Here is a 12,401-nt window from a genome sequence, read left to right on the forward strand (position 1 = left end):
TTCTGTCATGATGTAGGATTTACACTCCCCTCCACAAGTTTTGGAACGTGAGACATGTGCGGTGTTTGGTTGCTGAACATCTACTGTCAGTTTCAGATTTGGGTTCTGCCAGCGTTGGTAGAGCCAAGACGAGGACCAGAGAGACGTATGCGGTTGACAAAAACAAGCTGTGAGAAGAAGGGAAGCCAGTCGTACCATTTGGCGTCGAGCGGGTGGACCGAAGACATCGGCTGCAGAAACAGTGTTAGAGCTTAGAAGGAAAAACCTGGAACAGCTGTCGGTGACATCAGCAAGAACCTCTGGAGGGCAAGAGTGAAGGTGTCGACAATCTGTTGGCAGAAGGCTACATGGGCAGAAGTACAGAGGCGACACCAGAAGATGCATACCAACGTCCAGGACCACCAGACTGGAATATGCTAACAAGTACAGAGAAGGGCCTCACTGCTTCTGGGACAAGGTTTTCTGGACTGATGAAAGGACAACTAATCCTTTTCGTGATGGAAAGGGTCTGCTGGTGATCTCAAACAAACAAAGTTGTGATGGGAGCAGCAAGATGAACAGCAGGAGCATGCAGAAACATCTTGTCTGCCAATTTCAAGGAAGATGCGACAGGAGTGATTGGGAATGGCCGTCAACATGCAGCAAGATGATTCCTATTCCAATACTTTTGGTCACTTTTGGAAATCTGGTATGCCGTTACCAATAGCTCTGCCCTCTAGGCTGTTTCTTTTGTGGCTCCATCCTGGGAAGGGTTTGTTGCCCCATCTCTCCAGTTGCATCGGTGATCTGACTTTGTCAAAGCCTCGTTGAAGCTTTGGTCGGTCCGCTGGCTGGTGTTGTTTGCGCACATTGCTCTTGGTCTTCTTCTTCCTTGCCGAGCTTCCATCTGTTCATTGAGTAACGATTGTTGCATGTTGTCCTTTCTGGTGAAGTGGCCAAAAGATCTCAGTGTCTTAGTTTGGATGATCTTAAAGAGGTGTTGTTTGGGGTTGATACTTTAGGGAACTTTTTGGTTGATCAAGCTGTCTGTCCAAGTGATTCTTAGCATTCTTCCATACTCCCACAGCTCCAAAGCATGTACATGGTCTTTCATTTGGTAAGAAGTTGTCAGTGTCCAGGTATAAGTTGATAAAAGCTGTAATTTTATCAAATGTAGTCAGGTAAGGGATGGATGGAAGCAGTCAGGATCTTCCAAGATCTTCTGCTATCGTGAGTACGCAGTGCACGGAGCGTCAGTGACTAGAAGGACATCAATCACGTAGCACAAGGAGTCATGATATTCCAGGATCTCCCGGGATCCTGTCGCGTCAACTAGGTCAAGCGTCAAATGCTTAGCGTAGGTAGTCAGGCAAAGGAAGGTATAGGGAGTACCAAGCGCTGGAGATGTCAGGGACTGGAAGGATGTCGACAACATAATACCAGGATCTTTAAGCATCTTCCAGGATCCTCTTGGGTAAACAAGGTAAATATTGAAAGGCGTAGGTAGTCGCAAAAAGGACGGATGGAGGCATTCGAGATTTGTGTCGGGGCTCTTGAGACAAACAGGGTACCCAGTGCAGGGTGGGTCAGGGATGGGAAGGATGTCAACAATGTGGCCTAGGAGTCTGAATCTTCCGGGATCTTCCCAGATCCTCTTGCGTAAAGCCCAGGTCAAGAGTCAAAGGCATACCGTAGGCAGTAAGACAAGGGTAGGATAGATATTGTCAGGGCCTGCCAGGATCTTCTGGTATAGGGAGTATGCAGTGCAGTGGGGTCAGGGACTTGAGTGACGTTATTTATGTAGAACTAGGAGTCAGGATTTTCCAGGATCCTCTTGTGTAAATTAAGTCAAGCTTCAAAGGCGTAGCATCGGTAGTCAAGCAAGGGATGGATGGAGGCAGTCGGGATGTTACCATACAGGGATTATGGAGCACATGGGGAGTCAGGGACTAGAAGGATGTCAACAATGTAGCACGAGGAGTCAGGATCTTTGAGAATCCTCTTGCACAAACTAGGTCAAGCGTAAGAGCCGTAGCATGGGTACTCTCGAAAGAGATGGGTATAGAGCATACGCAGTGCAGGGGCTGTAAGGGACAAGAAGGATGTCAACAGCGTAGCACAAGGAGTCAGATATTCTGGGATCTTCCAGGATCCTTTCGTGTAAACTAGGTCAAGTGCCAGAGGCGTAGCGTAGGTAGTCAGGCAAAGGATGAATGGAGGCAGTCAGGATCTTCTGGCATAGGGAATGTCAGGGACTGGAAAGACATCAACAACGTAACACTGGGATCTTTAAACATCTTTCAAGATTCTCTTGGGTAAACAAGGTAAAGATTCAAAGGGGTAGGTAGTCGCGAAAGAGACGGGTGGAGGCATTTTAGATTTGTGTTGGGACTCTGGAGACAAACAGGGTATTTTGTCATCGTTTGTTGTCGAACCCAACCGTGTCCAGTCGAAGAAATCGACCTTGCTGTTCCAACACTTGTGCAGGGGAGTGTAAACATACCAAGACTTGAAATACCAGCTCAAGTAACAAATGTAGTGTGAGTAAGCTGAAGGGGAGTGAGGTTCTGCTCTTCGGTGCTTTTGGTCCTGTTTCCCCCTTTGGTAGCTCTTTGGGAGCGAACCCAACATTTCTCCCGAAGGCTCTCGTTGCAGTCCGACTCCGCAGGTCGCCTGTGGCTTATTTGTTATCAGTCATCTACATTCACGTCTGGATCCAAGTACCTTAAATCCAATGAGTACGCCGCAGCAAAGTACTGCGCGGTGAGGGTTTATCTAGAGATACCGCACGAAAGCATACAAGGTACAAGTATTTACCTGCTGGTCAGCTGAAACTGCAACACTCTAGTTCGCCGGCCAGCCTGGGTCGGCCTCACGTACGGCACATGCTAAGCAGTGAATAAGTGAAGGTACTGTCCTGTAAGTACTGTAGTACCTGTAGTACCTGTAGTACCGTGGTACCGCAGTGCTCTTTCCCCTCTCCAGGCGCCTCTGGTCTGCATGCAGGTGTTGACCTTGTTTGCATGCCGTCGCCTTCAGCGCTTCCCTCACTTCGCGTCTCTCGGACGCTGGTCGTCCAACGTGTGCGGCTGCGTGTGGTCTCCGCGCCGGTGTGTGTGTGTGTGTGTGTGTGCGTGTGTGTGTGTGTGTGTCACAGCATCGAGTGTGTAACCGATGACCAACAAGGACGATTTGCTACCATGATATTCTGCTAATTAATCAGACAAATAGGCAGATAAACACACACACACACACACACACGGGTTGGCAGGCTGGTTTTCTGCTGTGTGTGTGTGTGTGTGTGTGTGTGTGTGTGTGTGTGTGTGTGTGTGTGTGTGTTTCTCAGAAGGCACTTAAATGGCGCTGAGTAATTGCTCTGTCAAGGCTAATGAGACAGTACCAATAATGACGCCCCTGCCCACGCCATTTTATTTGAATTGAGAGACAGGTTAAGGCAGTGTGTGTGTGTGTGTGTGTGTGTGTGTGTGTGTGTGTGTGTGTGTGCGTAGGGGGGGTGCTAATAGAAAACTGCAGTGTACCGTAGGATTCTCTCTCCCACAGGAGGTAAAAATGCTCTAAAGATACAAAAGTTACAACTTTAACCTGGTGTTTGCTCGTGTGTGTTTGTTGTCTTCTGTGTGTGTGTGTGTGTGTGTGTGTGTGTGTGTGTGTGTGTGTGTGCACGTGGCGTGCACAGAAGGCCCACGAGGCGGAGCAGCAGTCGGGCCCTAGGGGGAACCCCGAGTACGTGGACCGGGTGAAGCTCCTGGAGAAGGAGGTGGGCTACTACAAGGAGGAGGCCGGCAAGGCCCAGACGGAGGTGGAGCGGCTGCTGGACATCCTGCGGGAGGTGGAGACCGAGAAGAACGACAAGGACAAGAAAATCGCCGAGCTGGAGAGGTAACTGGTGACGGCGTGGAGGGGTTGTTGAAGCCCCGCCCCTTTTTGCCGGTAGTGTTTAACAAGTGTTCTTGTCGTCCCTCACATCTTTACCTGCTCTTTCTGTCCTCTTCCCTTTCTGTCTTCTCACCTTCTACCATCCATCACCTCTTTAAAACACCTTCCACATCTGCGTTCACACACACACACACACACACACACACACACACACACCAGCCCCCCTCCCTCTGCACCCCGTCCCGGTGGCAGAGCCCCCCCTGACCCGCTACCCTCAGTGTCCGCCGTCCCCCAGCAGATAGGGGGCATGGTTTGGGATTTCCTGGGAAAGTGAGTGCTCTGCCCTGGCACTTGGGGCTCGGCCGAGCGGTCGGAGCCCCCCCCCCCCGCGCGCCCGCCTGCACGCCCGCGACCTCTGACCTCTGACCTCACCCTAACCCCCCCCATCTACCAAGGGTGGATGGGTCTTTCCCTCCGTTAGCATGCGTTAGCTCCGGATTGCATGGGGTTCCTCACACAGTTAGAAAAAAGCACACACACATGCGCAAAGTTCAACTTGGAAAAAATATGCACACTAAAAAAATGCTCCAAATGCATGTGAGAATAAGTGTTTTTTTGTGTTAAATGGAAAATAGATTATCTTTTTTTTTTTTTTTTGGTGTGCAGATTTTTTCCCCACAAAATCCGCCTCGCAAAGCTAAAAGATTTCAGCCCCTTAAGATACCGATCACTTTATTTACCATTTTTTTTTGCAGTACAAAACATTTTTTCATTTTTTGTTTTTGTAAAAATGTCACGATGCAACTATAAGAGCGAGAAAATAAAATCAAATTTACAAACTTGCAAATTTTTGCAGCTCCCGCAACCGGAAGGTCTATTTATTTCTATTTTATTTTCCCATCCCTATTTCTATTTTCTCTCATCTAATGTCTCTCTTTGTATATTTATAAAAATATTCACATTTTTATTTAATTTCGATTAATTTTTTTCAAATTTTTGGCATTACAACTGACAAAATGATTTCCCCGATGGGGATCAATGAAGTTTATTTTATTTTAATACGCTTCATGACGCAGCAGATGAATAGACAGCTGCAAAATATATGTCATTATTTTATAATTTTTGGCTTATTTTGTTTTTGTTTTTTTTAATAATCGTCCTGTGCCCTAAAAAGCAAAGTGGTGTACGTTATTAATATCCTTCTTTTTCAGGGTTTTTCTATCATAATATCTTTATTTTGTGAGTTTTGGGGCGGTTTGGACCGAAGTAATTTGTTTTCTGGTATTTTACATTGGGAATAAAATCATTTAAGATATGAAAAGAGGGAATTAAATTGGTATCTTAAGGGAACGCTGTATATTTACATTCATTAATATGATATAGATGATGAATGAGAGGATGAATGGTTGCATAACAACAACAACAACAATAATAATAATAATAATAATACTGCTAAAATAATCTTACATCGCCTTCTTGTGCTGTCTTATCTTACTTTGTATGTATATTTCTTTTAAATTTTGCAGAATAATGGACTTATTTAAAGAGCATGTGACCAAAATTAGAAAAAAAAAGTTCCTGCTGTGTCTCTATATGATGATATGTATGATATATATGACCAGTACCATTTGGAATTTAAAATAAATTAACACGGATTTTAATATATATATATATATATTTTTTAAAAAAAAATTTTTTTTTTAATTCATCTATTTATTTATTTTCGCTTTTATGCTATATATAAAGAAAATATGTGTTACCTTTTTTGAAATCAGAGACAACAAAATGACATTTCTGCATGCAATTTTGAAAAAAAGGTTTTGTTTTTTTTAATCAAAATATCCCTCCTTGCATTTATGGGGAAAAAAAAATGAAATAATCCACCGGCCCAAAAAACAAAAATGGCATCTGTGCGCTGTCATCCTTTTACAGGAGCGTGTAAAAGGGACAAAAACATTTGAACACGTTTATTTAGATGTAACGACATCATCTTCACATTTAAAATAACATTTTAAAAATGAATGAATGAACATCGGTGCAGCTGAGTGAGTGAATATTTGTCTCCCTCCCCACGTTCACCTGAACCTTGAAGTCCTCTCTGAAACACCGGCTGTTTCACAAATCCGGAGATTAGATTAGTTATTCATAAGTTTCCCTATTTGGTCTTGTTTCCATGGCGACGCACGCTCCAGCCTCCTCCCTCTGGCTGCCTGCATTTCATTGTCAAAAAAAATACTGCACGGCCGTCTGAACTGTGTGATTTGCAGTAGCTTCTTGCAGCCTTGTTCAGGAAGTACCCAATGCACGCTTCCCCTTTCACCTCCTGCCGCCTCTTGTTACCCCACGTCACCCAAGAGTCACCTGCTAACCCCCCATTCTTTTCCCAGGTTCACCCCATGACGTATTATGGACAGTCGTATGTCTCTTACATAAGTGTTTTGAAAAAATCCGCACACCAAAAATGCTCCAAAAAAGAATTGCAGGAACTGGTTTCCAGAGGTACCCCTGGGTAGGTTCTTGAGAAGAAGGCAATGTATGATGTCCGTCCGTCCATCTTCTGCCGGAGTCGGGTCGTGGGTACAGTAGTCGGAGCAGCGAGGCCCAGACCTCCCTCTACCCGGCCACATGGTCCAACTCCCAAGGGGCTCCAAGGCCAGCCTCCGGCTCGTCCTGGGTCTTCATCGTGGTCTCCTCCCAGGTGGACATACCCGGAATACCTCCCAGATGCCACCTCATCTGGCTCCTCTCTATGCGGAGAAGGAGCCCCCTTCTTCGTGCTCCTCCCAGATGACCCGACTTCTTGCCCCATCTCTAAGGGAGAGTCCGGCCACCCTGCGGGGGAAACTCGTTTCGGCCGCTTGTGTCCGCGATTTGGTTCTTTCGGTCACTCCGCACAGCTTGTGATCATAGGTGAGGGTGGGAACGTCCTGTAGATCATCCGGTAAATTGAAAGCGTCGCCTTTTGGCTCGGCTCTTTCTTCCCCACAACAGACACTTGATACTTGAAGTCCTCCTCCTGGGGCAGGACCTCTTCCCTTGGCCGGAGTGGAACTTCACTTGTTTACGGTTGAGCACCGTCATCTTGAATTTGGAGGCGCCGACCCCCGTCGTTTCTTTTCTAGCTCTAGATCAGTGTTTCCCAACCCGTTTTGAGCCACGGCACACACACGATATAGACAAAACTATTGGCTCACCTGCCTCGACGAACTTTAGTGAATTCCCATTTCATGATCCATGAGGTTCAATATGACGTGGGTCCACACTTTGCAGCTAGAACAGCTTCAACTCTTCTTGGAAGACTGTCCGCAAGGTTCAGGAGTTTTGGACCACTCTTCCAGAAGTGCATTTGTGATCTTGGACGAGAAGGCCTTGCTCCCAGTCTCCGCCCTTATTGTTCCCAAAGGTGTTCTTTGGGGTTGAGGTCCGGACTCAACTGCAAGTTCATCCAGAGTAGACTCTGTCGTCCATGTCTTTATGGAGCTTGCTTTGTGCACTGGTGTACAGTCATGTTGGAAAAGGAAGGGTCCAGTTCCAAACTGTTCCCGCAAATTTGTTAGCATGGATTGTCCAAAATGTCTCTGGAGTTCCTTTCACTGGAACTCAGGGGCCAAAAACAAGCCCACCTCCATCAAACTTCACACTTGGGGCAATACAAGTCAGACAAGTAGCGTTCTCCTGGCAACCGCCAAACCCAGACTCTTCCATCAGATTGCCAGATGGAGAAGTGCGATGGGACGCTCCAGAGAAGGCGCCTCCAACGCTTTGCGAGGTGCTTGATTTTACTCACCTCTGGCCATGTGAGGTATTGGAACACCTGAGCCAATACTTTTGGCCTTATAGTGTACATTAGAAAAATCCCACGACACAGCACCAATTTTATCTTGAAGTGAAGGGCGTTTAGGTTGGAGATGAGGTGGATCCACAGGTTCATCCACGACCTGTTGCCGTCTAGTGGAAGTTCTGCCCGTCACTGTACCAAGACACATTATTTGCGTTGCATGAATAATTTTTTGGGCCAGTCAGGTAAACGCGGGCATTTTTCCATAGTACCTGTATGGCCGACATGACGTGTTCATGACAGGCTGATTGGTTGATGAAAGGGTGAATGATTGTGTCTCTATAGTTGTATGTTTTTAGTTGACGTTGAATGAGAGGGTGAACAGTTGTCTGTGTCCAGGTCATTGTCCAAATGTCCCAAGGCTCATGTGGACGTCACCGGGGGCTCCTTCTGGTGGCGGGTCTTTCCTGGTTGTCTGGAGGGTGCAGAAGGTCCTGGTCCATGTGTGCAAACCCGCCTTGGTACAGGTTGTGTCTGAGACCCCTCTCTTGACAAAGAGGGCTTCTTTGACTCCTCTCTCTGGAACCATCTGTCTTCTCTGGCCAGAACACGGACATTGCCGTCTTCAAACGAATGGCCTTTGTCCTTCAGGTGTAGGAGGACCTTGGAGTCCTGTTCTGAAGTGACGTCTCTTCTTTGTTGGACCATCCATCCTCTCTGTATACGACGTTTGAATGAGTGAACAGTTGTATGTCCTTGTGTGACGTGCACGTGAGCGGTTGAATGAGTACTTGTTTGCCTCTGTACGCCGTAGACTCCCCTCCCGCTGCGTTCAGGCCTACGGGTCAGTGCACTTCTGTCCTCCCCTGGCCTGTGCTCTTGTATTCCCCTCCCACTCCCACTCCCACTCACCCCTTTCAACCTCCTTTATGACAGCATGCCCTCCCCACTTCCCTTGCCCCCCTGGAGGCTCGACAGCAGATGCACATGTATGCTCCGGAGGGGTTGCATCGGCTGAGTCGTCAGGCTGCAGACCAGCTGCTGTCGCCCCTTCCTACTCCTTTCCAGAAGCCCCTCCCCCTTCCAGAAGCCCCGCCCCCCCTGCTGTTTGACAGTGAATGAACTCCTCAATCGTTTCCTTACTGTCTCCTCTCCTACTTCTGCTTCTGATGTGACTCTTCTCTGTTTTGTCTTCCGCCCTCCTTCGTTCCCCCACTCTTCCTCCTCTTCCTCTCCCCCCGTCTGCAGTCTTTCTCCCAGGTAGGTAACACCCCGCCCCCCCAACCCCCTCCATCTTGTACCCTCCGTCTTGTACCTGGAAACCAGATTCGTTCATAAAATGAAACGAGCCCCCTTTTGAACTCGGGTTGATGGCTCTGGATCTCTGTGGTTGCAGACAAGGAGGCAAAGAGTCGACCAAGAAGGGCCCCAACATCAAACTGGGCCCCCCGGGGGACAAAAAGGGTATGGCAACGGACCCCCGGAAGGACGGCGGCCTCGAGGGCGGCCACCACCTGAAGGTGCGACCTTTGGTTTCCTTTCGGCGTCGTTTAACCTCAAGGCGCCTCCTGACTAGCTTGTCGTTTTACGCTCCAGCTGGAAGAGCTGATGAACACGCTGGAGCGCACGAGGCAGGAGCTGGACGCCACCAAGCAGCGGCTGTCGTCCACGCAGCAATCCCTGCAGGAAAGGGATACCCACCTGACCAACATGAGGCAGGAGCGCAGGAAGCAGCTGGAGGAGATCCTGGACATGAAGTGAGTACGGGAAAGTCCTGCATGTGGTTGCTCGGTAACCGCCGGAAGATCCGGAGGTACCTTCCCGGGATCGAATTCCCGGTTAAAGTGAATCCGAACGCTATCGATCCGTACGTCCAGACAACAAGCCCTGCTGGCGGCCATCAGTGAGAAGGACGCCAACATCGCTCTGCTGGAGCTCTCGGCGTCCAACAAGAAGAAGACCCAGGACGAGGTGCTGGCGCTGAAGAGGGAGCGCGACAAACTCATGCAGCAGCTGAAGCAGCATGTCAGTACCGCAACACACACACACACACACACACACACATGCAGAAAACACACTCAAAGCACATCTGTTTAAAGACATCTGATCTTCATTTTTATTTATTCCAGCATTTAATGATTTATTTGTTTATTTTTTATTTTTATTTGATTCATTTTTAGTCATTCGTTTTCACATTTTTATTCATTCGTTCTTTTAATTTGTTTTTTATTTTTATTCATTTGTTGTATTTTTAGCACTTTGCCACTTTTATTGTTTCTTTTCAATATTTATTTTGTGTACCGTAATTTCTGGACTATTGAACGCACCTGAATATAAGCCGCACCGGATAAAAAAAATAACTAAATAAATCTATGTGAATATATTTAGGCCATGGTCGTCTATAAATAAAAATTAATACAAGTACAAAAAATATGACTAAAAAAGTAAAATAAAAATAAAATTGAATAAATAAATAAATCAATGTGTTAATATATAGGCAGCACTTGTCTATAAATAAATATAAATAAAAGTAAATAAAATATAAATAAAAATACATAAATAAGAATGAATGAATGGAATATTAATAAAAATAACTAAATAAATCTATGTGTTTGTATATGTGTATATATATGAGACGCAGTTGTCTATCAATAAATATAAATACAAGTAAATAAAATATAAATAAGAAATATATAAATAAGAATAAATAGGTAAAATATGAATAAAGATAACTAAATCAATCTATGTGCACATATATATGGGTAGCACTTGTCTAAATAAATATAAATGAAAGTAAATAAAATGCGATTTAAAAAAAAATCAAATAAAAATAAATAAATAAAATGTAAATAAAAATTACTAAATAAATCCAGGTGTACATTATATAGTCTATAAATAAATATTAATAAAGATACAAATAAATGTACATAAAATATGAAAAAAGAGTGAAATAGAACTAAATAAATAAAATCTGAAAAATGATTAAATCTATGTGTATATATATATATGCGCTGCACTTGTTTATAAGTCGCAGGAGTTCATTTTGTAACATGAGATATTTACACAATTTTTTTTTAAACGATAAATCAAATCCGTACCGGAAACATCCACAAAGACGTACGGGAAATGCTTTTTTTCCGAGCAGTGGCTGAAACACACGATGAAAAAGATGAATAATAAATAAGTCCATCCATCCATCGATTTTCTATTTTCTTTTTAGAGTCTCAAGTCTGAGACCAAAGACTTTGCCAAGATTCTGAAAAGACTCTGGAGAGAATAATCAAATTAAGAGAAACTTTATTTGTCCCTGAGGCGCAACTGGAGTAGCATGGTAACCTCGAGCATACGAACATGTATAAAATAAATATTTATAAGATACGGTAAAATAAAAATGAGATAAAAATAAGGTAAAGTAACACTAACATCAATAAAGCTCCTCAAATAAAATGCTTATTATTGTAAGTAGTAGTAGTAGTAGTAGTATTGCCATTAATATTTTTATTATTATCATTTTCATTATTATTATCACTTTGATGTCCTTCGTTGTCCCAGAGATGGCGCTCTGGTTTGTCCACCACGTTTCCGGTTTTATCGGCGCTCATCTATCGGTTGCCGATTTGGTTTTTGGGGCGACTCGATGCTAATATCAAACATGTTGAACCCAAGACTAGGAAAGGACGACCGCGCCGAGACGGAATGACAACTCTTAGGACTTTCTCAATTTATGGGTAGCGACCCAAAGACCGAGATACAAACGGCCGAAATGAGTTTTCTCCGCAGGGTGGCCGGACTCTCCCTTAGAGATAGGGTGAGATGTTCTGCCAGAGCAGAGTGGAGGAGTCAGGTGAGGTGGTTCGAGCGTCTGGTCAGGAGGTATTCCAGGTATGTCCACCTGCGAGGAGAAGCTAAGATCCTAGGATGGCGAGGGAAGATCCTAGGATGGCGAGGGAACACCTCCGGGCCTCTCTGCCGCCGCTGCCGTCGTGACCCGACTTTGGATAAGCGGTGGAAGATGGACGGATGGCGGTTTTCAAACCGCGAGGTGTAAGGCGCCTCACAAGATTGCAGAGAATCCCGCGTTTACGTCTTCCTGGTTCGTGACGTCACTTCCTGCTCTTACCGGGCTCACTTCCTCCCGCAGACGCAGAGCCGGATGAAGCTAATCGCCGACAACTACGAGGACGAGCAGTACCACCACGCCCACGCCCACCCCCACGCCCACCCCCACCCCCACCCGCAGCCCCAGCCGGCGCACCCCCACCCGCAGCCCCCTCCCCAGCCCCAGTACCCCCACCCGGCCCACGCCCAGCAGCCCATGTACCCCCACCCGCAGCACCCGCAGCACCCCCAGCCGCAAATGCAGTACCCCCACCCTCAGGGGCACCCCCAGCCGCCCCCACAGCACCAACAGCACCCGCGACCCCCGCAGCCCCAACACCCGCACCAACAGCACCCCCAACACCCCCAACACCCCCAGCACGTGCAGCACCCCCATCCCCACGGGCCTCCCCAGCAGGGGCCGCACTCCCCTCACCCTCAGCACCCTCAGCACCCTCAGCACCCCCAGCACCCCCAGCACCCCCATCACGCGCAACACCCGCGCCATCCGTCGCCCCACCACCGAGGGGGGCCGGCCCGCGGGCCCCCCCACGCCGGGCACCGCCCCGCCCCAGACCAGGTGGGGCCCCCCCGTCACCGTCGGCCGTTTTCTAAGTGCGTTGCTGCTGACTGCTAGTACCAGTGCAAG

The 12,401-nt window shown here is 46.9% G+C and overlaps 1 protein-coding gene across 5 annotated transcripts in view; it reads left to right on the plus strand.

Annotated features, from left to right (window-relative positions):
- erc2 (ELKS/RAB6-interacting/CAST family member 2) overlaps positions 1-12,401 on the plus strand; it is a 30,732-nt gene that overhangs the window by 15,421 nt on the left and 2,910 nt on the right. For 3 of the 5 annotated variants that reach the window (XM_086168792.1, XM_086168796.1, XM_086168794.1), the window contains 5 exons: positions 3,677-3,879; positions 9,051-9,174; positions 9,251-9,411; positions 9,532-9,679; positions 11,796-12,332. In XM_086168792.1, the coding sequence (XP_086024918.1) occupies positions 3,677-3,879; positions 9,051-9,174; positions 9,251-9,411; positions 9,532-9,679; positions 11,796-12,332 (1,173 nt within the window). The remainder of the gene's footprint in view (positions 1-3,676; positions 3,880-9,050; positions 9,175-9,250; positions 9,412-9,531; positions 9,680-11,795; positions 12,333-12,401) is intronic. The other 2 variants (XM_086168793.1, XM_086168795.1) reach the window with 1 other exon arrangement.

This window comes from Fistularia commersonii, chromosome 21 (assembly GCF_037954325.1).
Source record: "Fistularia commersonii isolate RoL2024-O1a breed Wild chromosome 21, RoL_Fcom_v1.0, whole genome shotgun sequence".
Lineage (NCBI taxonomy): Eukaryota > Metazoa > Chordata > Actinopteri > Syngnathiformes > Fistulariidae > Fistularia > Fistularia commersonii.